Genomic DNA, 27,454 nt, shown 5'->3' with positions numbered 1-27,454 from the left:
AAATGTTACATATGTGTTTAATTTTGAGTGAGAGGTTACTTGTTTTTACAACTATATATAGTTGTGGATTTCTTCATTTTGAGATATCCAAGCAATTCTCATTTGAATTCATCCTCCTCTCACAAGAGTTCTCTCTTCTTTTGACTTCTTTTTCTTGTTTATGTTGAGAGCAAGTATCTAAGAATTCTACCACATCCGAGTAGTTTGAGGTTGTTGTTCTATCGGAGTTAGCTGTTGTATCCTGCTGAGACGATTGTCGTAGTCTGCTAGCAACTTGTGCAAAGCGAATAATTGTCTTCAGGTCAACGCTATTGAAGCGTGCCTCGACTATTTTTTATCAAGTTTTGGTGTTCATCAAGTCGTCAAGATCTATAATTGTTTATAGCCAGTTACGTTGTAAATTTTTGCTAGTGTTATTCAGTTTACATATACAGCATATATTTACCCAACAATCTGAAGATAATTACCATGGCTGCAAACACTTCCACCAATGCTCCTGCAATGATGGGATCGACCATTTTCAAATCTCATGCTGAGAAACCAGAGAAGTTCAAGGGAGAAAACTTCAAAAGATGGCAACAGAAGATGGTCTTCTACCATACCACCCTAAATCTTGCTCACATTATAAAAGAGATATGTCCAACTACTACCCTAGAAGCAATCACTCCTGAAACTGAAGCTGCCAAGCAAGCGTGGTTACATTCAGACTTCTTATGTTGCAACTACATTCTGAGTTGCATAGATGACACCTTGTATAATGTCTACTGCAATGCCTTTGATACTTCAAGGCAGTTGTGGGAGGCATTAGACAAGAAGTATAAGCTAGAAGATGCTGGTACTAAGAAATTCCTTGTTGGAAAGTTCTTAGATTATAAAATGGTTGATACCAAGTTGGTTGTCAATCATTTGGAAGAATTGCAAATTATCATTAGTGATTTGCAAAGTGAAGGATTGGTCATTAATGAACCATTCCAAGTTACTGTTGTGATTGAGAAATTGTATCCTGCTTGGAGAGAATTCAAATGTTATCTCAAACACAAACAAAAGGAGTTGTCCATAGAGAATCTTACTGTGAAACTTCGCATTAAAGAGAACAACACAAAGGGGGATAAAGAGCCACAAAAATTTGAAGCTAAAGCACATATTGCTGAAGCTTCAAGGCGTCATCCCAAGAAGAACCAATCAAAGACAAAGAATCTTGGGCCAAGGAATGACACTAACAAGCACATTCCTGCAATCTGCTAGGTTTGTGGCAGGAGTGGCCATATAGCTGCAAACGGTAGACACAAGAAGGGACAAAGCTCCAACAACCAGGCCAACACTATGGAAGATGAAAATTTAATTGTTGTCATCCCGGAGGTAAATATGGCCTCTGACACCAAAGGTTGGTGTATTGATACTGGTGCTACTAGGCACGTCTATGGGGACAAATTACTGTTCATCACTTATGAGAAGCTAGATGACAGTGATAAACTGTACATTGGAAACGCTTCAACAGCCTCAGTGGAAGGCGGAGGAAAAGTCTTGCTGAAATGGACTTCTAGAAAGATACTTACCCTCACTGATGTTGGTTTTTTAAGGTGTGAAAGAAAGTGAAACTTAAAAGAAATTATTCACATATACGTTGTGAATATTATTCTTATTTATTATTATAGCGGTTTTGTTTCTTTATTTTATTAAATTTTAAGTTATCTTATTATTTTGTTAAAGTTACAAATATATGTGCTAAAGTTACATAGTAACATATGTAAAAATGTTACATATGTGTTTAATTTTGAGTGAGAGGTTACTTGTTTGTACAACTGTATATAGTTGTGGATTTCTTCATTTTGAGATATCCAAGTAATTCTCATTTGAGTTCCTCCTCCTCTCACAAGAGTTATCTCTTCTTTTGAGTTCTTCTTCTTGTTTATATTGAGAGCAAGTATCTAAGAGTTCTACCAGATCCAGCTAGTTTGAGGTTGTTGTTCTACCGGAGTTAGTTGTATTCTGCTGAGACGATCGCTGTAGTCTGCTAGTAACTTGTGCAGAGCGAATAATTGTTTTCAGGTCAGCGTTATTGAAGCGTGTCTCGACTATTTTTATCAAGTTTTGGTGTTCATCAAGTTGTCAAGATCTATAATTATTTATAGCCAGTTATGTTGTAAATTGTTGCTAGTGTTATTCAGTTTACATATACAGCATATATTTACCCAACAGTGATAAGTCAAGCATAATTTTAACGGCATAGTTCGCTTCCCAAAACTACCCTATAAAAAGGTGGTCGAGTCTCTCAATCTCAAAGGTACGCAATTTTTATGCAAGCTAACTAAACTCAGCTCAACACTAGCTTCGATTTAAGTTATAACTTAAGCTTTGAAGTTTATATGGTCAAGCATCATATACTAGTAAAGATTATGTGTGCAATTCTCGACTTGGGTACCGAACGTTCACTTCCGATACAAAGTTGACGTATCACCTCGTCCAAAATGTTGTATCAATAAATAAGTGTAATTATTCATAGGTAGATGGAATTTGAATCAAATATATGATAATGGGTTCAATTATTCACTAACCACTGCCACTTATAAAAAAAATTCTACAAGTTTCTCATTGCTCTGCCACCCTAGCTTGTTGTCATACTTAATTTAAAAAGTAGAGAAATTTAAAGCCCATAAAATTCATATTTTCTCCTTTATGAAAATAAAAAGTATCTTTATTTTTCTAAAAAAAAAGTATCTTTATTAAACAATACATTGGACAGAGAGATTAAAAAGAGAGGAATATTCGCGTGCTAAAATAAAATATATATTTTATGTCGTGGTTTGTTTGAAATTTTCTTGCAAATAAGATAAAAATCTGTCCATGGCATCATTAGCTTCTCTTCTTTGATCAATGAATTGAATAAATTTAATTTATAATTAAATGACACACTTTAGATTTATAAAATAATGGAAAAGTTGTGCAAGTAGTTATAAGTGTATAAAAAATGTCAACAAAATAGTTGAAATAGATAAAAATTTACATTTTTTTAATTTTTAAACTTTATTATTATTATTATTATTTTAACTCTCTTCCAACGAGTTGGTCAAATATTGTATATCCCTTTAAATATTACAAATGGGATGAAAAATACGTAATCCATGATTGTGCATATAAACATTAATATTCTATCTAGTAAGATAAGAGTCATATAATGCAATCAAACTAAGCTAGAAACTTTATTTTTCTTGCTTAATTTTTTTTTCTTCTCTTCTAAATTTCGATCGATTCGTTAAATATCATGAGAAGTTTATCGTCAACTAATTTTAACAATTTGAATAGTAAAAAGCTAAATTGAAAAATGTTTAAACACAAGGATATAAATCAAAACTGTGTGAACAAATTGAAAAAAAAACCTATTAGAAAGTATCAAGCGGAAGTACTTACTCGTGAGTACCATCTCTTGCTAACCACCTTTCAAATTTTGACAAATATGAGAATAATATAGAAAAAAAAACAAAGAAGATATCAAGACAAAGCTCTTAGTCATGAAGACTCAGTCTATTTATGTAAGCTTTTAAAGACTCTTTATGACTCTCGCACTATCCCACTTGATTTTTTTTTCATCGAGATGCTATTTTTTTCTAATTTTTGAAAAATAAAAGATGTCAAATTCATAAAGATGAGTGTAGACCATGAGTTAAATATTGTAAATGTGTAGAGCAAGTGTAGTGTGGTGTAGTAGTAGGCTCTTCTAGGTCCCTTCTCGATCTTGATTGAAGGATCACTCCAGTGCTTATTAGAGATCCTACGTGACTGCCTCTGCACTCTCCTTCAACCGATTCTGATACCAATCGGATCTCGAACCTAGCACACTACAGAATCCTCTTTCATTATTTGGTACTTGATTTACTAAACTAAACTAACAAGGGCTTGGGCTTGTTGCTTGATAGCGACTTATTTGGGATGACGAAATCACAAGATAATGGATCCGAATGAGCAGAAAAACTAACGGTGATAAAGGCATCTGACACATGAGAAAAGGAATGGGAGTTTCCACAGCAGAAAGCAGCCAAGTCGTTGGAGTGTCTGCAGAAGCGAATCGCCAACTATAAACATCAACAACAACAACAGCAAAATCTGGACCAACGAAGCACAAACACTACAACTACAACTACAACTACAACGCACTACTAAGAGGTGAGGCGCGGGTGGCTCCCAACATTTCTCCACTCTCCTTATCCTTCTCTTCTCTTCTCACATCCATAATTTCCCACTTCCCGATCCTCCTCCCATGGCTCTGCAATCCGTTCCCTCCTCCATTTCCCACCTCCGCACCTCTACTCCCTCCCTCTCTGCTCATTCTCTCCTTCTATCGCCTAATAATGCTCTTTCGCTCGTCGATTTCGTTGCTCTGTATGGGAAGCCCAAGAGGACTAGGCGGAAATCTGTGTCCTATTCCTCCTATTCCTTGTCCGCCGCCGGCTGCCGGAGTTTCCGCCAGTTGGGTGCTAAGAACTCTTCGCCCTCGATCAAGGCTGTTCTTGATCTTCGACATGGTGGGTGTGCTGTGGATAAGTCTGATGCTCCTTCCGGACCCGAGCCCGAGGTATGCCAACTGGGTTCTGATTCTGAGTCTGATTCTGATTCTGATTCGGGTTTCGTTTTTGCAATGAATCACGTGAAGTAAGAGAAGTTTGAAGTGTCTTTACGGGAAGCTTTATCTTGTCTGTAAATCGTTATTACTTTTATTATTTTTTTTTGCTTTGAAGCACATTTCATACCACACTTGAGGTTGAATTCTCTGTAGTTATCCTCCATCTTACATTCGATTTTAAATTTGGGAGTTCGAAATAATTGGTCATATTATATGATTCCCTGTACATAGCTAAGGAGTTCGAAATAATAAACATTTGCGAATCATATTTTATTTTACCATAAAGAATGGCGACGACACAATGGGGAAAATGATCAATGCATTTATGTTGTGTATGTGTTGGGTGGGGGGAGGTGGTCTTGGACTCTTGGGATATAAAGTAGCAACTATCATCCTATAGTTAGTTATACTTCTCCACTGTATGATGATTGATGCGTGTCTCCTTTCCCCATGAAAAAGAAGAGAAAAATTGGTCATTCCATTAATGGATATTTGAGCTGAGGAACGGCATTGAACATCTAACCCTTTTTCTCAATGTTGTTACTGGGAACCGTAGCCTGTTTAAGTATTTTGGAGTAACCAAATTTTAAAGTTTTTGTTCCATGAGGATTTCTGTGAAATAGTGATTGAGAATCCTACAATGGCCTCCATGCTTGACTAGAATGGTATTTGGATAAAGAGGCCCCTCAAGGAAAAAAGAGAATAGATAACACGTGTATCATATGTGATGGTATAAAATTTTGTTGTAGAGTTTGAGAATCATGTGGTCATTGCTAATGAAGTTTATATTTATCTCTCTTATTTTAATCAAAAAACTAGCTCTCATTGAGAAAATAAAAGAGCACAAAAGTGACAACCAAAACAACAACTCAATAGAGGAGGCATCCAAAAACTAAACTAGCTATACAAAAAAGGGCTTAAATCTAAAAGAACAAGGTCTAGAGGATAGTTATAAAATTCCTTGAAAACAGAAGGCAAAGGAAAGCATTTAATCTAACACAAGATTAGATCTCTTCCTAAAGGCCACTCAACACCATTAAAAATTCTCCTATTTCTCTCAAATCAAATCTCCCACAAAACGATAAAGAGTGCAATGCACTAGAGTACCTAATCCTTGTCACAAAATGGGGGATGGAAGAGCACTTCCTCCATCATAAAACAACTATCTCTTGTTTAGAGCCTAATCAATGCCAAAAGATTCCAAACCAGTCCCATACTGAGTTAGCAACCGACAACTTCATAGGACATGGTCAAAGTTGTCTAAATGCTCCTTGCAAAGAATGGACCACCGCAGCCCCAACAACGAGGAATGTCTAAGCATTTGTTCCACAATGTTCATCCTCCATGCATAGCTTGTCAAGCAAAGAACTCAACCTTATATTTATCTTCTCGAAAGTGGATTTCCAGCCAGTTTAACTCTCAACGTCCAGAAGTTTTGTGGGAGGTAGATTTCTTTTAGCAATTATTGTAATGGTAGGAAGATTTTGGTCGGTAGCCTACAGGAAGATTAATACTAATGAAAGGGTGTGAAAAAGGTGTCCCTGCAATGAGCAATGTATTTCTTCTGAGAAAGTGCAGGATTTTATTTTATTATTGTTTTTTGTGTGATAAGAAACAAACACTTCTCATTAAGGGGGATTTGGAGCGCGGGTTCGGTATCGGTAGCCTGAGAATGTTAAGTAAATTTGGGGGTGTTGTTGGGAAGCCTATATTTGGGGTGTGTAGCCAGAGTTTGGGTTTCTTTGAACTTTTTTTCAGAACTATTCCACCCTTTTACAATATTGTATTTCATTTTCTAAATTCAAAAAAAAAAAAGGTAAAAAAAAAGAAAAGAAAAGAAGATGGTAGGTTTACTATTCAACCTCATGGGATTATGTTTAGCAAGCCAAAGTTCCCAAACCCATGCTCAAAACATGAGTTTGGCTTACAATGTCAAACCAACCTCATTCCAACTCCTCCCCCAAAGCACCCCATAAAGGGAGTAAAAAGTAAAAGAGACCAAGGAGCTAAGTAAAGGCGCTCTAATTAATTAGAAAAGTGTGGAAAGTGTGACTATAATTCTTTGAGGTCTAAAAGTGTGAAGTGCAAAAGAGTTCTTTTTTGGCATCATTCATGGTTCGGTGATGTTTTGTTGAAGGACAGATTCCCCAATATTTATAGAATTTCCACGTCCCCTTCTATATTGGTAGAAGATGCGTGGGACAGAGGAGAGTCTAGTTCGCAAATTCTTACTAGGCGTTTGGTGAAAGATGAGGAGATTATTGAGTTAGCAAATCTTTTGTCCTTACTCACCTCGATTTTGCTTCATGAGACAGAGGATGTTTGGATTTGGAGTTTAGAGAATTCGGGCGTTTTCACCGTTAGCTCTTCAGGAAAGATTACGGCTGTTGTCTCTCTTTTTCCTAAGGATGTGTACTCCTCCCTTTGGAATTCGAATTGTCCAAAAAGGGTCAATATTTTGACTTGGATTCTTCTTATGGGCAAAGTAAATACATCAGAAATCTTGCAAAAAAAGTTGCCCTTTATGTTTCTACAGCCTACGGTTTGTCTATTGTGTGCTGCTAGTGGTGTGTTCCAGCAGAATGTCTTCTATTCTTGTTCTTAGGCAGTTGATTGTTGGGCTCTCTTCTTCTCTTTGTTCAACATCTCTTGGGTTTGGAATAGAGACCTCTAGTAATATCCTACAGCTCTATTGCGGTGCCCGTTTTCATAATAAAGCTAATCTCCTTTGGCTTAATGGGTTTAAAGCCATCATCTCAAAATTATGGTATGAAAGGAATTAGCAGGTTTTTGAAGGCAAACACAGATCTTGTATGGATTGTTTTTCTACAGCCAAGTATAAAGCTTCATAATGGTGTGCTCCCTCCGATCTTTTTTCTAATATTCTCAAAGTATGATTTGTATGAATTCGGAAACCTTTATAACTTCCCCTTAGAGATGTTATTGTTTGTTGTTATCATTGTTTCTGTTTTTGCTTCTTTTTGTTCTTATTTCACTCCTTTCGGAGTCTGTATCTTTGAACGTTTCTCATTTTCATCGATCAATGAAAAGTTTGTTTCTTGTTAAAAAAAGGGTGAGACTTTTTTTAAGCACAAAATAGAAAAGTATTAATATTTGTTATATAAGAACAATTAGTATTCTGAATAGTAAGATTAAAAAAAAGGTAAGAAATTAGAGCCTATCCAAGGGATTCTTTTGAGAAATGAGGTTCTTGGAACATATATTTAATTTATTTTTGATTTAAAAATAAAAAAATCAAACCAAGGGTGTGGCGCATAATGAATACTTTCATTTTTGCTTAAAAAAATAGAAAAAAGGCTAAAACAAGAGTGCTTTTTGCCAACTCATGCTTTCAAATCATGGGTAGTAGCGATAGACAAAAATCATTTAAACAATCTCATTAATAGCTATTATGTGGCAATTGTGAAGAGTAGCTAAAAGGAGAGCTTTTGAAGATAAAAGTAGTAATACTGTAACGATTTGGAATCTAATGCACTTTGTGGCTTCCTTTTTTGTTTTTTCTTATAAAATAATTTTGTAAATTTTGGTTGTTTTTGGCCTATGACTAGTTGGTGAACTTAGTCCTTATCTTTGATAGAGTTGGAGCAATGTTTCTTAAAGCGGAGGATTACAATTTACGTGGACATTAGAAAAATAAAAATATTATCAGATATTAAAAAAGCATAGCATCATGAATGATTAGATAATTAAAAAAATTAAAGAAATGAGGGAAGTTTTAAGAGATTGAGAATGCCAAGATGTGAACCTGGAGATTTAATTAAAGGCCAACATTTTGTCAACAAAGATAAAGTTATTTGGATTAATTTTATTTTGGCAATCATTTGGAAATTTGGAATGAGTGAAATCTCAAAATCTGAAACATAGGAAACAGAGACTTGAGAAATCCAGGACTTGGGAAGATATTTAATCCTTCACTCATATTTCTGTATTCTTTTTGCACGTTAATGCAATTTTCTTAAAAAATTGGGACTTGTTTGAGCAGCTTATTCAGCATGCCATACTTTCTTAATTCATTGCGTGTTATGCCTGTAATCGAAGCATTTTGTTCCAACTGTATATATGATGTAATTTGATGCTGATCAGGTTGCAAATTTGGATGACATAATATCAGAAAGAGGAGCATGTGGAGTTGGATTTGTTGCCAACTTGGAAAACAAAGCATCCCACAAGATTGTCCAGGATGCTCTTACAGCACTAGGCTGTATGGAACATCGTGGTGGATGTGGAGCTGATAATGATTCTGGTGATGGTTCAGGATTGATGACTTCCATCCCATGGGATCTTTTTGATGATTGGGCCAACAGGCAAGGGATTCCTTCGTTTGATAAGTTGCATGCAGGCGTTGGCATGGTTTTTCTACCCAAAGATGATGGTCATAGTAACGAGGCAAAAGAAGGTGATTGTTCAATTATAATTGATCAAGTTGAAACAAATTAATTGTTTCTTTCTATTTATATAGGGGACAACTAAGGATTTTTGTGATTACTCTTTTATCTTTGACTTTTTTGTGATGGTGTAGTTTGTTAGTTTTTTCATTTTTTATCTTGGCTCCTTTTGTTTTTTTTTTACTAATCGTCCTTTATGTATTTAATTTCTTCTCAATGAAAGTTAGCTTCTTCATTAATAGAAAAAAACCTACCTTTCTTGAAGTGTCATTATTTTGCTTTTGAATCATACGTTTGACAATGTTTTGTATTACCTTTGACTCCAACATTTATAGTCCAAAAGCAATATTTTATTTTTTCCTTTGATAAACCATGAGCAGATGCAGTGGGAAGCCCTAAAAGGACCACGGAATGATTATTGATGTGATTCGCAGACTTAAGCCTTTTCTGTTTCATATCTATATTTGTTCCTTCATGAGGTTCCCTTTGTGAAGAACTATAACATGAATGCAGTTTTTTTTACCAAAAATTTTCCCTTGATTTTTACTTTTGTTTGTTCATGTATTATTATGAATTATATTGACACAGATTTTCTTTCAAATTTTGTTGGCTCATGGATTCACACTTTGAGGGCCAATGATGTTATATATAATCTTCTTTGTGGTTATTTGCAAGATTTTTATGAGCTTTGTATTTTTTCTTATTTTAAATTTTTTCCTTTTTTTTTGGAGTTCATTTCCTTCGTTTCTTTTCATTATTGCAACGAGTAGTTGGTATCTTGTTAAAAAAAAAGATTGACACATATTTTATTATTATATACTTATATTTTTTTTAGATAAGAAACTTGTATATTCCAGAAAAAGAACCAAAAGCTTTCACCATACAACTTACTCAACGAATTTATTTATCTTAATTTTCTCGCTTTTCTAAAAGGGAATAACACTTTTTAGTGATGCAATAAAAAAATTACAGTTAGAGCTTGGTTAAAAATGCTCTTTTCTCTCTCCTCTCTCTTCCTTCCCTTCCTTTCCTTTCGGTCTCTCTTTTGCTGTTAGTTTCTGAATTAGCCTGTCTCTAGCTTGATTTTAATCTTATTGTTCGTGGTTCATTCCGGATTTTCATTATGGAAATCAGTAGTTGTTGTATTGATGGCTCCTTCTTTTGTATTTGGGGTGAGAATGATATGTTCAGGGTTGAGGATGTGGCAAGGAAAACAGTGATGTCCCTGCACTCTTCTCAATTTTTATGGTTCGAAAATCACATGTTGGAAGTTAATCAGCAATCGATTCCGGACTCCTTATTTTTTCAGATACGCGATGATCTTGGGCAATGTCGTATACAAAAATACAGAACTAAGAACATTTGGTTTTTAGAATGGGTGGTATGGCCTTCTACGGGTGGTAGGAAGAGCGTACTTGTCCCTGCTGGATCGAAGAGAGATGGTTGGCAAGTATTTTGGAAGATGTTGAAAACTTTCTCTGTGAGGTTTACAGAAGCTCAAGCTTCGAAGATGGTAAGGAATGATCGACTCTCTACTACGCAAAATGCTAATGTAGTAGGACAGCTTCACCAGGAGTTTTCGGAAAGGAAAGGTAGTTTTGTCCCCAAGTCGACTCCAAAAGATGGAAGGTCTTATGTCGAAGTGGTTGCTGGAAAATGTGAGTTAAAGCCTGCAAGGGCCTCTGGCATCATCCATAGGATGCTTGAGGATTCTAAGGTGTCTACAGTCGACAAACATCAAGTTTATTGGGTTCAAAAAGAAGAAGAGGTGCTGGAGTTAGATTGGAATCGCCTTATGGTGGTTTCTAAGGGGTGTGCACATGACGATTGGAATGCGATTTCCAAGGCTTTAAAAGAAAAATTCTCTCTTGACTGTGTGATGAATCCTATCATGGTTGATAAGGGTCTTTTGAGATTTTCAGGGGATAGGATGCTCAAGCCTTGTGAGCTATCTGGAAAGTGGAGAAAGATAGGAAAATATCATATTAAATTAGAAAAGTGGAGCCCTTACCTGCATAATAGAAAAAAGTTTATTCAGGGTTATGGTGGTTGGATAACAATCAAGGACCTACCTTTGTATTATTGGACTCGTTCTACTTTTGAAGCTATTGGTAGGCATTTCGGGGGATTACTGAAGATTTCTTCAAAGACTCTTAACATGTTGGAGGCCTCAGATGCATTCATCAAAGTTAAACCCAATATCTGTGGTTTAATGCCAGCCACTGTGACCATTGCTGATGAGAAATATGGATCTTTTGAGATTAGGGTTTTTGTTAATCGCCCTCCATCTTCAGTAGTTTCAGTTGATTCCAGCTTGGATTTTGAACCACTATCAAACCCTTTGGATGTTGATCGTTTTCGAAGAATAATGGAAGATGAAAAGAATAATGGAAGATGAACAGTTGGATCATCGAAAGCCTGACTTGGAAGTTGAAGAGTCGCAGAGGAAAGACTTATTTTTAAACTTGGAAAAAGAGGCAGTAATGGAGGCGATTGATTGTCAATTGGGCCATACAGCTGGAAAATTAAATATGGCAGGTGGAATGACAGCGCCATTTATAGAAAACGACGAGTCTATGAAGCAAATGCCGTTTGGTATTCAAAATAAGGAGGGAGAGGAAGATATTCTTCCGGCTTTTAGGGTTACCATTAATAATGAAGAGAGATTAAAGGAAGGAGAGATGGCGTCAGATGTTCCGATTGAGGCTAACTTAAATTCTCTTGGAAATCGGAGGGAAGTTAACAATTCTGTAGAGATTTCACACGTGGAATCAGAAAAGGCAGAGGATCTTTGTGAAGAAAGAGGCAGAATTGCTATTAATGAAGAAAAAGAATTTGCAAACAAATTAAATTCGAAAGGAAATATGGAAAGAGATTTATTGGGGAAAGATTTGGGGGAGGAGAGAATGTTCTCCGTAATAAATGAAACCCTAATTTCTGTAACCTCAAAGGCTGTTGCTATTCCAGATGATTCTCCAAAATCTACGCCTTTGAAAAATAAGTCAAGAAAGTTTATTCCCCCATTACCTTTCTCGTATTCGCGGAAGAAATTCAAACCAAAGCTAAAGGACGAATCTAATTTGCAGCGATTAGAAATCCCAATTATTAAGGAAACATTAATGGAGGAGGGAGAAGATCGAAAAGTCCTTGGGCAAAGAGAATTACCGGTTGCCCTTCAGCAGACTTTGTTCCCTGGTCTTGTGTTTTCCACCAAAGACACTTTCAACAAAAGTCCAAGTGTTTTTGCACTTTCCAAAGATGAAGATGAAGAAGATCTTAATGTGAGTCTTAGTAGCCCTGATCCTTCCCCTGATCGAATGAATCTTATTTCCGAGTTTGATAATTCATCTGAATTTCTTTCTGATGAAGTCCTTCCTAATCTCTTTGATTTAGACAAGGATCTCTCTAACTCCAACCTTGAACAGTCAGCCCAAAGAGTGGAAGAAAAGTTTGTTACCAAGACTACTATTCCCCCTTTCTTTGAATCCGTGGGGATAGAGGTGGTCCCAATTCAGAACTCTCAATGAAGATTATGTCATGGAATGTCCGTGGCCTATGTTGTTATAAGAAACGGCTAAAAATCAAGAAACTTATCTTGAAGCATTGTCCGGACATAGTACTCATTCAAGAATCCATGCTACAACAGATTGATATTATGGTGATCAAGTCACTGTGGAGTTCTCAAGATATTGGCTGGGCTCAGATTGTCTCGGCGGGAAAATCAGGAGGTCTCATTACATTATGGGATGAAAGCAAAGTAGCTGTTCAGGAAGTCCTTGAAGGAGTTTCTTCACTAACCATAATGTGCTGTTTTTCTAATCTACAGGATATATGTATCACCAACATTTATGGCCCAACGAATTACAAAGAAAGGAAGAAATTGTGGTCTGAAATTTGTAATATTGCTGGATTCTCTATCAAACTTTGGTGTATGGGAGGGGATTTTAATGTCACGAGATGGGCTTCTGATCGGTCTTCGGGTGGAAGGCAGTCTAAGGCAATGAGGAAATTTAATAAAATCATTGAAGAGCTTGAAATCCAGGAAATTCCCTTATCCAATGGCCGGTATACATGGTCAAAGATGGGAAATAACAATACGCATTCATTGCTGGACAGATTTTTTGTTTCTTCAGATTGGGACTCTCTCTTTCATAACTCTCGTGTATATAGAGGTGAACGTATTACATCGGATCACTACCCTATTTTTCTAGATTCAGGAGAATTTGTTTGGGGGCCTTGCCCTTTCAGATTCTTTAACTCCTGGTTGAAAGATAAGGACTGTATCAATTTAATTGAATCCAAGCTTTCGGAGGATAGATCCTACGGGTGGGCAGGTTATCTTATTTCTGCTAAGCTTAGAAATCTGAAGATCGCTCTGAAGCAATGGCACAAACAGAAAGAAAGGAAGGATAAGGTTGCAGAAGCAAAAATTATTGAAGAAATTTCTTTGCTTGATGAGAAAGAGGAGGAGTCGGGGTTAGAAATCGAGGAAGTGGGGAAGAGATGTTCCTTAAAACAAAATCTGATTGATCTTTATATTCGAGAGGAACAATATCTTTTGCAAAAAAGTAAAATCAGGTGGTTTGCTGAAGGAGATGAAAATAGCAAATTCTTTCATAGATTCTTGGCAGCAAAAAGGAGAAAAGCTCTAATTTCTGAGATGCAAGATTCTGCAGGGAATTCTCTTGTGAATTTGAGGGATATTGAGATAGAAATTGTGCAGTACTTTGAAATTCTTTACAGAGAGGATGGACAACAGCAATTTTTACCAATTGGCTTCAATTGGAGACCTATTTCCGCTCAGAATAGTGTCTGGTTAGAAAGACACTTCGAGGAAGGAGAAATTTGGGATGCTTTAAAAGGCCTTGGCAAGAATAAGCCCCCAGGGCCCGATGGTTTTACAGCAGAGTTTTTCATTAAATTCTGGAAGTTCTTGAAGGCAGATTTTGCAAGATTCTTTGCTGAATTTTATGATAATGGCAAACTGAACTCGTGTATTAAGGAGACTTTTATATGTCTTGTTCCGAAAAAAGACAAAGTGGAGAAAGTAAAAGATTTCCGTCCCATTAGCCTTACGACGACTACTTATAAGATTTTGGCAAAAGTGCTAGCAGAGAGGCTTAATAAGGTTATCTCTTCTACCATCTCTAGTAATCAAAGTGCTTTTTTAAGTGGAAGACATATTCTTGATCCTATTCTCATTGCAAATGAAGTGGTGAATGATTATAGAAGTAGAAAGAAGAAAGGGTGGATTTTGAAACTCGATATGGAAAAAGCATTTGATAAAGTTGATTGGGCATTTCTTTCAGAAGTCCTCAAACAGAAAGGCTTTGGCAAAAAGTGGATTAATTGGATAAACGGTTGTATTAGAGGCAATAACTTTTCGGTTTTCATTAATGGGAGACCGAGAGGGAGAATTAAGGCTTCAAGAGGGTTGAGGCAAGGAGATCCCCTTTCTCCTTTCCTATTCTTATTGATAAGCGATGTGCTTAGTGGTTTTTTGGACAGCATTTACCAAAAAGGAGTGTTCGAAGGTTTTGTAGTGGGGAGGGATGCAATTCACATCTCTCACTTGCAATTTGCTGATGACACATTATTGTTTTGTAAAGATGATGATGAGATGCTTAAGATTCTATTTGAAGCCATTAAAGCTTTTGAGTGGTTGTCCGGCCTTAAGGTGAATTGGGAAAAATCATCTTTGAGTGGCATAAATATGGAAGACCAAAGGGTTGTGCAGGTTGCAAATTCTTTTTGTTGCAAAGTTGAACGTCTTCCTATTTTATATTTGGGCCTGCCTTTAGGAGGAAATCCCAAACTGGATTCTTTTTGGGCTCCAGTTCAAGAAAGAATTTCTAAGAAACTTGATCGTTGGAAAAAGTATCACTTATCAAAAGGTGGAAGAGCGACTTTATGTCAATTTGTACTTGGGAGCATTCCCCTTTATTACTTATCTATTTTTCAAGTCCCAGTGAGAGTTCGTAAACAAATTGAGCAAAAGTTGCGTTCCTTTTTGTGGGGCGATTCTTCGAAAGGATCCTTGAGACATTTGGTGAGATGGGATATTGCCTCCCTCCCGCGGGAAGCAGGTGGTTTAGGCATTGGTTGTATTCTTAAGCGCAACAATGCTCTTTTATCTAAATGGGGATGGAGGTTCAGCATGGAGACAGAAGCTTTATGGCGTAGGGTGGTGGCCAGCTTATATGGCTCTGACCGTTTTAATTGGAATGCGATACCTAAACTTCATGGTTCGAGTCGTAGTTCTTGGAATAATATCAACAAACAGTGGCTTCAGGTGGAGAAATCCTCTTTTTTCAAAGTTGGCAATGGTCGGAGAACTCTCTTCTGGCATTTTTTATGGATTGGAGTCTCTCTCTTAAAGGATAGATTTCCTTCTATTTACAGCATTTCGGCTTCTCCTCTTATTTCGGTTTCGGAAGCTTGGGATAGTGAGTCCTCTTCATGGAATATTGTAACTCGAAGGGCATTGAAAGATGAGGAGATTTTGGAGCTTTCGGAGCTTCTTTCTTGCATTTCTTCAGTTACTATTTCAGAAAATGATGATGTTCGTTGTTGGAGCTTGGAAAAGTCGGGCCTCTTCTCCGTTTCTTCTTTGTGCAAGTCTCAAAGAGCTGATTTGCGGGTTTCAAAAGCTCTTCTACTCTCTCTTTGGAGTTCGGGCAGCCCAAAACGAGTTAATATGTTAATTTGGATTCTATTATATGGCAAAGTCAATACAGCAGATATTTTGCAGAGAAAGTCTCCTAAGATGGCTTTACAGCCATCCATTTGCTTTTTATGTGCAGAAAATGAAGAAAGCTTAAATCATGTCTTCTTTTTCTGCCCATATGTTGCTGTTTGTTGGAATCTTTTTCTCCAGATGTTCCAATTAGTATGGGTGTGGGATCGTGTGACTGCTAATAATATTTTTCAGATTCTACATGGAGTTGGATTGGCACCTAAAGCTAATCTACTTTGGATTAATGGTTTTAAGGCTATCATCTCAGAATTATGGTTTGAGAGAAATCAAAGGATTTTTGAAGATTCTTGTCGCCCGCCATTGGAATGCTTCAACATTGCCAAATTCAAAGCTTCTCAATGGTGTGCTCTTTCCGATCTGTTCTCTTCGTATTCCCCTAGTATGATTTGTATGAATTGGGAGGCCTTTATTTCTCCTTTGTAGTCTTGTCTTATGTTTTATTTTCTATTTCTTGCTTTCTCTATCACTCCTTCGGGAGTTTGTATCTTTGAACAATTTTGTTCCTTTTCATATATCAATGAAAAGTTCGTATCTTGTTCAAAAAAAAAAAAAAAAAAATTACAGTTATCTGAGTGTGCACTATGTGCGCATCATTTTGATTGCACGTGTAGTTAGGTGAAACTATTAATCCTTGTTTTGTAGTGATTGCGAATATCTTTAGACAAGAAGGTCTAGAGGTGCTTGGTTGGAGGCCCGTTCCTGTGAAAGCTTCTGTGGTTGGTATAAATGCAAAGAAGACCATGCCTAACATTGAGCAGGTATTCGTCCGAGTAGTTAAAGAAGAGAATGTGGACGACATTGAACGAGAACTTTACATTTGTAGGAAATTGATTGAAAGAGAAGCAAATTCAAAGAGTTGGGGAAATGAGCTATATTTCTGTTCTTTATCGAATCAAACTATAGTTTACAAGGGAATGCTTCGCTCAGAAGTTCTTGGATTATTTTATGATGACCTTCAGAATGATCTCTATAAATCTCCCTTTGCAATTTATCATCGAAGATATAGTACAAATACTAGTCCTAGATGGCCTCTTGCCCAACCAATGAGGTTACTGGGTCACAACGGAGAGATCAATACAATACAGGTGACTTTTTTATTTTCTATTTATTTTTTTCTCTTTCGGTTCTACTGATTGTCTCTCTCTATGCTCTCTCTATGCTGTTAACGAGTTTATGGTATAAGTTTAGGAAATGGCTTCAAGCTAACCATTAAATGTAAGCAGGGTAACTTAAATTGGATGCAATCTCGAGAAGCCTCCTTGAAGTCATCTGTATGGCGAGGTCGTGAAAATGAAATTCGTCCATTTGGCAATCCAAAGGGATCAGATTCAGCAAATCTTGATAGTGCAGCTGAAGTAAGATCTATTATCTATATACATTATTAGTGAAAATGCATATTTTATGGAGATGGACAATATTTGATGTCCTGTACTTAGTTTGGTTGTTTGCATATTTTGCACACATATTACTTAAGTTTGCATGTGTATTGTTATATAGATGCTTCAATAATTGCAAATTTATGTAGTGTTATGAAACCTCCAACCTTTCTCTGTTATAGTACACATATCGTACATCATTGGAAAGTTTAATCATATTTAACTAAAATAAAGGAGGAGGGTTCTTTAGCATTCATAAACTAGGAAGAGTGGATATTGGGCTCAAAATAGGATAGAATATAGCATGAACATGCCCAAAGGCCTGTCTAATAAGAGATGAAGGATAACCTGAAATTGGCAATAACAAATTGTACAAAATAATCTAAGAAGAGGCCACGGATACAAAGAATAAATTAAAAAGGAGACCATAGAGAAACAAAGTACTAGAAAGTAGTACAAAATGTTATTTCCCCAATAAAAGAAAAAAAAAAGCCAAAGGGATTATGAAATGTTCTTCCACTTGGCATTTATAAAAAAAAATTAGCTAGTATGAAAGTAAGGAGAAAAGCTCCACAGAGAACCCTTGCGTTGAATAATGTACCGAATAATTTCCTTCGGTCTAAAAATGTTAGAAGAAGTCTATGAATTTTATCCAGCTACATTTCCCAAACTAAGGTTTTTCTTTTTTTATTTTATTTTATTTTTATAAAAAATATTTTATAATTTTTATAATTAATTAATTTTTGGTTAAAATACTATTTTGGCCCGTACTTCCAGCTTTGGTTCATTTTAGTCCCCATACTTTGAAAATGTTCATTTTGGTCATGTATTTTTTAAACTTTGCTTCATTTTAGTCCTTATATTTTAAAAATGTTCAGTTTGGTCTCTATATTTTTAAAAACGATCATTTTAGTCCCTCTTTTGGAAACATTTTAACACAAATTTTACACATAAATGGAAACTTTTACCATAAAATAATGTTTACATTTTAAGAAATATATCGATTTTAATGTTGTGTTGAAATGGTGATAGAAAAAAATGAGATTAAGAACAAAATTAAGGTACCAAATAGTCACTTTTTATAAGTATAGGGACCAAAATGAACATTTAAAAGTACAGGGACTAAAATGAACCAAAATTGAAAGTATAGGGACTGAAACGAACATTTTAAAAGTATAGGGACTAAAATGGACCAAAACTGAAAGTACAGGGACAAAAACGAACATTTTAAAAATATAGGGATCAAAATGAACCAAAGCTGAAATTACAGGACCAAACTATTTTAACCCTAATTTTTTAAGAATTAGAAAAATAATATATTCAAGAGTTATATAAACTAGCAACTTGGCAGTAGAGAGTGCCCTCTCCTAGAGAAAACTATTACACAGAGCACGTCTAGTAGAGGAAATAAAACACTGTGATTACATTTATTTATTTACCTTTTTGGTGGAGGGCACTCCAAAAAGAGGTTATTTGATTTCCTTATAGCCACAAAAGCTCTAACGGTGGGCTTCCAAAGTACTTCAGCTTTGTCTTTCAACCACCACCCGTTAAAGATTTGAACAGCAATCGTATATATTTAGAGAAAACTATTGCATGAAGCACCTTTATGAGGTTCATTAGAAAAAACAGTGTGATTACCGAATGGTTTTTTGTTGATGGCACTCCAAAAGTTTATGTTATGTTGAGGGCACTCCGAAAGTTTCTGCTTTGCAAAGTTTGGGGAGTAAAAGAGGGAAGCACCTTGAGGAGTCTGGATGTTTCAAGTAAGGGGGAGGAAGATCCTTCGACAAGAAGTCAAAGAATAATAAGGGTTATAAAAAGAATAGACTGTTGGGATTTGACGACGAGTTTAAGAAGGGAAAGAAGGTAGTGGAGAGGAAGGGTGAGTTTGCTCAAATTGTCTAGACATGTACCATTTTTGTTACAAGACTTTGCTTTTATGATGATATGAAGGTTGTATATGTAACCCATTTCATAATGATAAATGTTATTCCTTGAAACAGGGGTCATTTTAAGCTTAGAGGCTTACCATTAATATTGTGGGAGAACAAAAGCTAAGCAAATGGGGGGAATTATAATAGTTTTAATGTTGTGGGAGAAAGAAATCCTCGAAGAAAATAGGGAGAACTATAATGGTTTTAACGTGCAAGAGAAATTGTTGACATGCTTGAGTTTTTGGAAGTAAGAAAGAGATCAAATATAATTTTTGTGGTTTTATCCCAGCCAAAGTTGTCATAATAGATCATTTGAAGGAAGGAAGATTCTGTGGTGCGAATTGCTAGTTAGACACTCCTTAAGATTGTTGGCTGTAAGAGTTCGTTGTGTTCATGAAAGTTTCTCTGCTAGAGAAGCCTTGAGATTTTGTGAAAACCTTCTTCCCTTGGACATTGTTTGTTTAGTAAAGATGAACCAACCGAGTTCATGAAATTATTTTGGATTGGAGTCCCTTTTTGTATAGTAAGTTGTTTGGCTCCTTTGGTTTTGGGCCATTTTTTGTATGTCCTTCGGCTCTTTTGTTCTCTCTCATTGAAATGAAAGCTTGGTTTCTAAAAAAAAAAACTGAGTTTATAAAAGTTAGAAAGGAAGAAGAATAGGAAGGAACACGAAGCAAAATATCTATACTTTCTCTCGTATGAATCAGTCAAGTTTTTTTTTTATTAAGATAACTTGTTCTTTGCTTGAGAAAATATTTACTATTATGTTTTCTAGATGGTCTATTATATTGCTTAGATATATTTTCTAGTGAATTGTTTAGGGAAGCATGCTTTCTCTTTCTTCTCTCTCTGGCATGAGGTTGTATTTCGTTGTTGTCGATTACTGTTTGCTGTCTGTAGGAGAAAGCAAAATTTTCTTTCCCCAGTATGCATGTTACTTTGGAAATTAGGGAGAGATACAGAAGGCGAAGCATTTCAGGTTGGTTGTTTTCTATAATGATACGGTGAGACTTCAACATGGGTAGAATGTTATGTATGAAATACTTATACTTACCTTTCGGGTTTGGTTATTTTTTTCTCAAAGAGTTTTAATCCGTAAAAATTTCAAGGTATTCCTTATTTTTAGATTTGACCCTCATTGTAGGAGACTTTTGAAAAACTATTTTTGCAATATAATTGACAAGAGGAAGACCTTATTTTGGGTAGAAAATTTGGAGTGGAGTGGGAGAACCTCATGAACCTTATTAATAACAAAGGTTTTTGCAATATAATTGACAAGAGGTTCTGGAAGACAGCGGAGGATACCTTTTATGAAATCTCTCTTCTTCCTTCTTATTGAATGATCATGTTCAAAGTAGTACTTTGGGAATGGAGGATCTTCAGCTTCAAGTCATACTCTCTAGTTATTGATTCCCTATTTACTTTCTTTAATCTCTTACCAAAACTACTTGATTTCATAACCTTCCAGATCAATGGGCCATTCTCCTTTTAATTTTCGTTTTCATTAAGCTTTTATTTTTCTGAGTGAAATACTTTAGTTATGTGGACCTCTCAAACACAAACTAATACCTTTCACACGCCAACAAAACCAGCTTAAATCTCAACTAAGAGTCTACAATCTTCAAAAAGAAGAGGTGGCCTCTCCATGGATTAATGCAACTCACGAGATAACATCAAACTACAGCTGATGAACCTTACTGCAAATGAATGCATTTTTTGAGACAAAAATGGAAATTGAAATGGCTAAATGACGATGAAAACTCTCGCTTTTTCACCTAATTGTTGCTGCTCATCAAAGGAATAACTCCATCTGTTCTTATCAGTTTAATATATAATGTAAAATTCAAGGACATGCCAATTGAAATTGAATTGATTTACAACATAAGGTCCTATGTATTCAATAATACAAAGATCAAATAAGGGAAGATAAAATAAGGGAAGAATCAAGTAGAGAAGGCGAGTTGTCTAATTCCTAAAATGAAGGAAAAATAAAGAGAAATAGGAATCCACCAAAGGTATAATGATCATAATTCAAGGTAATTTCTGACACCCCCTCAAGCTCTTAGGTAGCTACATACTTTCCATCTTCAGTGATGTAACTACTTTGCTTTTAGTTTTTATATCCGTTGGATATATTTTTTCCTAGCAGTTAGGATTGTTTTAGTTAGTTAGTCAGAGCAAGCTGCCCAACGGCTTTTGGGCTTATAAGCTTCAATATAAATACCATCATAAAGCTCTTTTTTTAGATAAGAACCATCATAAAGCTCTTTTAAAGGCTAATGAATATACTATTTTCTCTCTAATTTGGCTGCACCAAATTTGGTATCAGAGCACCAAATTCCTGGGCATTAATGACAGGTTAAAGAACTTCCAACTTAACAGAAGACACTTCTCTCGCCAGCAAAGAGACGGAGCAATCCACCGTCCTCTCTTGTGGTTGAAAGATCAATTGACAATATCCAAAGGATATGGGTGAAATTCATCATGATAACCGGGCAAATGGAATGACTAAACCTTCAACAAGATCGCCCAAGAGTAGTCCAAGAAGATCAATTTGCAAGGCAGGACATAATGCCTTTCAAGGTCGGTTAGGTTTTGAACAAAGAAGACCGAAGAACCAAGATTTGACCTCCAAGATTTTAACCTTAATCCCAGGGGAAAAAAGGCGAATTGACCGAGAATCAGATTATTCGAGTGATGAAGAAGGAAAGCCCGAATTGGAAGAAGACAGAAGGATGATTAGGCACTGCACAACCAGCAACAATTTCAGGGTACAAGTGAATACAAAATGAAGATTGACCTACCTAACTTTAATGGGAAGATGGATATCAAATGGTTTCTTGATTAGGTGAAAAATGTAAGAGAATTTTTTCAGCTACATGAGTACTCTAGACTTCAAGAAGGTAAAGTCAGTTGCCCTAAGTTAAAAGGTGGAGCATATGCTTGGTGGGACCAACTAGAAGTTAATAGATGACAGTATGACATAAGACCAATTCACTCTTGGGAAAGAATGAAGAAGCTCTTACGCGAAAGATTTCTACTTGTAAACTATGAACAAATATTTTACAATCAGCATCAGGATTGTAGGCAAGGATCTCGATCAATAGCCGACACACTGAAGAATTCCACTGGCTGGGCTCATGAACAAACCTTGGTGAAAATGAACAATACCAAGTAGCAAGATATATTGGTGTCTATGGATAGACATCAAAAAAAAGAATTCAATTGCAGCTTTTTGGATATCTATCAAAAGCTATTTCAACCGCAAATACCTGATGTGGTTGGATCTTCATTAATACAATTCTCTCTCATTTAGTTTACACCAGCAACACTACCAAACTTACCTCATTATAGAATGAGCCTTACAGAATATAAAGTCCTCCATGACCAAGTACAAGATTTGCTTGACCAAGGACACATCCAACCAAGTTTGAGTCCTTGCACTGTTCCAACACTTCTAACACCAAAAAAAGATGGGAGTTGGAGAACTTGGGTTGATAGCGTAGCAATAGACAAGATAACGATCAAATACCAATTTCCAATCCCTCGAATAAATGTCCTTTTTGACCAACTTAGTGGAGCTACAATCTTTTCAGAGGTGGATCTACGAAGTGGATGCCATCAAATTTTAATTAGACCCGAGGATGAATGAAAGACAACATTCAAAACAAATGAAGGATTATTAGAATGGCTTGTCATGCCATTCGGACACTAATGCTCCAAGCACCTTCATGAGGCTATTGAACTAGGTTCTTCTTCCATTTTTTAATAAATTTATGGTTGTATACTTTGATGATATCCTTATTTATAGCAAGTCCATGGTCGGACACTTTTTTTGTCTTTTTCTTTTTTTATTACAACATGTGTGGATGGAGATTTGAACTCATTATCTTTTGGTGGGAGGTAGGTGTCTTAAGCAGTTCAACTATGCTCAGGTTGACCGAACACTCGACACACCTTTATGTCCCTACATTAATATAAAAAAAGTATCTCTTCCTAATCCTTGAAATATCCTTTCTAGGCTTATCATGGGAAGAAGGGGTATAAACATGGACCCTAAGAAAATTCAAGCAATCTCCGAATGGCTGCAACTATTAGCAGTAAGGGATATTCAGGGCTTTCTTGGCCTAGCATCATCTTATAGGAAATTTATCAAACATTTCAGCACCATTACAACACCACTGACCAATTGTCTAAAGAAGGAAAAGTTCCAATGGGGGAAGAACAAACAACAAGTTTTCACACTATTAAAAGCAAACTTAGTAAAAGTCTAGTGCTCATACTTCCAGACTTTCAACGACCTTTTGAAGTGGCTGAATTTATTCTCTTGTGCGTGCCTTAAAACAACAGGAGCACTACCTTATAAGTAGGGAATTCATTCTTCACTGACCATTACACCTTGAAATTCCTTCACGCACAAAAGTCAACCGTATGCATGCTAGATGACTTTCCTTCTTACAACGCTTTGATTTTGTCATTAAGCATCAGGCATTAACTATAAATCGGGCGGCAGACGCATTAAATAGAAAAGCCATCCTTCTTACTCGGTAGCTTTGAATAATTTACCTGATGGTTATGCAACTCATATTGACTTTCAAGATATATGGTTTAAGTTTTCTAATAACATTAATGCTGCTGATTTTCATATATTTGATGGTTATATTTTCAAAGGTGATAGATTGTGAATACCACACATCACTTAGAGAATCCCTCATCCCAGACATACATTCGGGAGGATCCCTCATCCCTCATCCCACACATAACCCTTGACCTAGTTTTTGCACGATTTTATTGGCCATAAATCAGAAAAGATGTTTTCAATTTTATTGAGTATGTTTTACATGGCAAACTTATAAAGGCACATCCCAAAACACTGGATTATATACCCTGTTACCTACTCCTACCACAATTTGGGAAGATCTATCTATGGATTTCATCCTTGAACTTCCAAAGACTCGAAGGGGATTTTATTTAGTACTTGTTGTCGTGGACTGATTTAGCAAAATGTCCCACTATTTGGCTTGTAAAAAGACTTCTGATGCTGTTTATATAACAAACTTATTTTTCAGGGAAATAGTACATCTACATGGAATCCCCAAGAACTGTTTCGGGCCAAGATGTCAAATTTCTTAGCCATTTTTAGAAAACCTTAGGGAAGAAATTTGATACCACCTTGAAGTTTAGTACTACAAGCTACCCCTAAACAGATGGCCGAACAGAAGTAACTAACAAAACCTTGGGTAACTTAATGTGATGCTTGAGCGGCGAACGTCCTAAACAATGAGAGCTTGCCCTTGAACAAGCAGCATTTGTTTCAACCATATGAAGAATAGATCAATAAGGAAGTCCCCTTTGAAGTTGTTTATACTAAATTATCTCGTTTAACGGTTGATCTCACAAACATACCATCTTTTATTGATTTTGGTCGAGAAGTGACAAATGGCAACATACGGAACTATAGGACGGGGTTCCTGATCATATTGAACGGGCCAACTCCAAATACAAAATGGACACAAATGCTAAACGGAGAATTAAAGAATTTCAAGAAGGCAACCTTGTTATGATGCATCTAAGTAACAGTAGATTTCCAGTAGGCACCTATAACAAATTAAAGAAGGAGAAACACGTACCCTTCAAAATCTTGGAGCAATATGGATCCGACGCTTACAAAATCCAACTTCCTTCCGACTTGAACATCAATCCAATTTTTAACGTGGTTGACATCTACTACTATGATGCACCAGATAAATTTTCTGTAGCTACTTAAACTCGAGGTCGAGTTCTTTGAAGGACACTGGAAAATTGATGTATAGTTTTTATATCGGTTGGATATATTCTCCTAGTAGTTAGTATTTTCTCTCTAATTCAGCTGCACCACCCAACTGGTTAATAAAATTATGAAATTGAGTATTCATCAGCCGTTTAGTTAGCATATCAGCAATTTTTTACTTTTTAAAATGGAGTGTGTGCAAATAAGACCATTATCAAGCTTTTCTTTTATAAAGTGTCTACCAACCTTTATGTGCTTGGTTTTATCATGTTGAATTGGGTTGTGGGCAATATTAATGGTATTATTGTCACGATTGAGCTTTATCTATCTCCCATGGATCTTCAAGTCTTCTAATATAATTTTGATCCAGAGTAATTCACAAATTCTAATATACTGTGAAGATGTAACCATGGTGGCTACGTACCTAGGATTTAATATCCTATGGTTTCCTTGCAACCAAAGGCAACCAAATGTAGTAGAGTCAAACAGTTATCCTATGAGATTAGTCGAGGTATGTGCAACCTGGTTAGGACACTCATTGATATAAAAAAAAAATGAAGATGTAGGGATTACTCTTCTTGCAATTAAACCTCGAGGTTGATAAGAATATTTTGGAAGTATTGGGTCAGCAGAAGAAGTCTCAAAGAAGTTTCGAAGTTTTTGTTCAATAATGAATTCAATTTCCTCTAATAACATTGACCTGGATTTGATTGGATTTGATTCTGAATATTTCTGATTCTTTTGGACTTCTTCATGATTCTTTCGAGGGGACCCATCTTTTCTCTTGGTATTATTCATTGTAAAAATGATGATGATTGATGAAAGGAGCTTTAGAAGAAGAAAATTCCTCGACTTTTAGTGATGGTAGTTAGTGAGTCTCAGTAGCATTGATTCTAACTTGGAAAGGAATATCGATGATCTCTCTAAAGATCTAAGTGAATTCGAGATAATTTTTCCTTTTAACAAAACTCTTCTATCAAGGAATATCCAAATAATTTTTAGATACATTTTCTTTGAACGACAAACGAAACTTTTTATTGAAAAAATGAAAGAAACACCTGTTCAAGGATACAAACTCCGAATAGGGGAAAAGAATCATTTTTTAGATAGTATTGAAAATCTTTCTCATTTCTACAACTATGCTTTAAGTCATGAAAATTAACCTTTGAAGAAGGCTGATAGATAAGGAAGTGTGGTTGAATCTTAGTTTCTTTTGATCTAAATGGCTGGTTTTTTTCGGAAAGGTTTGGTTTCGTAGACATTAGTTTTCTAGGAAGTGCATAGATCTTTTTCGTAGAGAGTTCGTTTGGAGTGTTTTCTTTCAAATCTTTGTTATCTCACGGGTTCTCATGTTAAGAGCCAATGATATTAAATATGTTCTTCTTTTCTTTGCGGCTGTGGTTTTAGAAGATTTGCAAGATTGTTATGAACTTTGTATTTTTTCCTTTAATTTTATTTTTTCACTCCTTTTTTAGAGTCTGTATCCTTTGTTGTTTCTTTTCATTATTTCAATGTGAGGTTCATATATTATTAAAAAATGATATTATAATAAAATTATTTATTTTTAAGCATTACAATTCAAGCAGGGACATTTGACCTTTATAAGAGGTTAGTGATGCCATTGGCCGGTCAGGTTGGCCTAAAATTATAGTTGATAAATGTTAGTTGGGTAGAGTTAAATATTTTATGCATTATTGATCAAAGGTCAGATCTTTTGTTTTTTGGTTTTTGGTATTTTATTTGTCTTTATGTTCTTTATGGTGCTACTTGTAAATTGAATTTCTATGCAAGTAGTTGCTTTGTACAGTTATGCCTTATAGTCATTCCATTATAATCCATATTTGTGTGCTTCGTGAAAGAATTGCTATTTTCCTCTCGAAGCCTGAAAGATAGATGAACTCTACTAGTTTATGTACTTACTGAATTTCTGCTCAATCTGATTATGCACCCTCCTATATTTTACTACTTGTTACATTCTACTTGTTTAGTTGTTAATAAGAAGTGGCCGTGTTCCTGAGGAGGCTCTCATGATTCTTGTTCCTGAGGCTTACAAGAACCATCCTACTTTGACGATCAAATATCCTGAGGTACCATAGCTTTTGACGTAATTGCTTTCTCATTCCATCTCTCTTCCCTTCCCTGTAATGTACGTACCGTTTGCATTCATTCCATGCAATATATCTTTTGCATTCCATCAAATTTAATTGACAGGATGCACTTCCCATAAAATTGTTGACAATACATGTAAGGTTCCACGAGGGTTGGCTACTTTGGTTCTTTTCTTAGGGATGGACTATATTCTTCCCTTATGTTTCTGTGTGCTTCTGTAAGAATATATTTCCAATTGGCTGGTTTTTTCCTTTGCATTTTTTTTTTATTAATTCTACTTTACCTTTTCAATGTCATTATCACCAATCTTAATTAGTAGTGTAATCAGATTAAAATTTATTGGAGATGATTTTTTTTTTCTTTTTTGATGTTCTCTTAGGTTGTTGACTTTTATGACTATTACAAAGGTCAAATGGAGGCTTGGGATGGACCTGCTTTATTGTTGTTCAGGTAATATCTAGAAAAGGTAGCCATAAATTGT

General features: G+C 35.8%; 2 protein-coding genes across 3 annotated transcripts in view; both read left to right on the top strand.

Annotated features, from left to right (window-relative positions):
* Positions 1 to 468: 468 nt before the first annotated feature.
* LOC111016620 (uncharacterized) lies at positions 469 to 1,245 on the top strand. Its single transcript, XM_022292071.1, has one exon. The coding sequence runs from the start codon at positions 469 to 471 to the stop codon at positions 1,243 to 1,245; it is 777 nt and encodes a 258-aa protein (XP_022147763.1).
* Positions 1,246 to 4,099: 2,854 nt separating this feature from the next.
* The window catches only part of LOC111016634 (ferredoxin-dependent glutamate synthase, chloroplastic), a 46,762-nt gene continuing 23,407 nt past the window's right edge, over positions 4,100 to 27,454 (top strand). The window contains exons 1-6 of one of the 2 annotated variants that reach the window (XM_022292089.2): positions 4,100 to 4,570; positions 8,723 to 9,035; positions 16,424 to 16,866; positions 17,005 to 17,136; positions 26,853 to 26,951; positions 27,353 to 27,423. In XM_022292089.2, the coding sequence (XP_022147781.1) occupies positions 4,256 to 4,570; positions 8,723 to 9,035; positions 16,424 to 16,866; positions 17,005 to 17,136; positions 26,853 to 26,951; positions 27,353 to 27,423 (1,373 nt within the window). In that variant the 5' untranslated portion in view covers positions 4,100 to 4,255. Of the gene's footprint in view, positions 4,571 to 8,722; positions 9,036 to 16,423; positions 16,867 to 17,004; positions 17,137 to 26,852; positions 26,952 to 27,352; positions 27,424 to 27,454 lie in introns of those variants that run through there. The other variant, XM_088123759.1, reaches the window with a different exon arrangement.

Source organism: Momordica charantia, assembly GCF_013281855.1.
Source record: "Momordica charantia cultivar OHB3-1 chromosome 5 unlocalized genomic scaffold, Mcharantia_2.0 BLBB01000005.1, whole genome shotgun sequence".
Lineage (NCBI taxonomy): Eukaryota > Viridiplantae > Streptophyta > Magnoliopsida > Cucurbitales > Cucurbitaceae > Momordica > Momordica charantia.
Note: the sequence above shows the minus strand (reverse complement) of the source record. Positions and strands in the feature narration are given on the sequence as shown.

Coding starts and splice junctions, on each gene's coding strand:
- LOC111016620 (XM_022292071.1), top strand. CDS start 469: ATGGCTGCAAACACTTCCACCAATGCTCCTGCAATGATGGGATCGACC.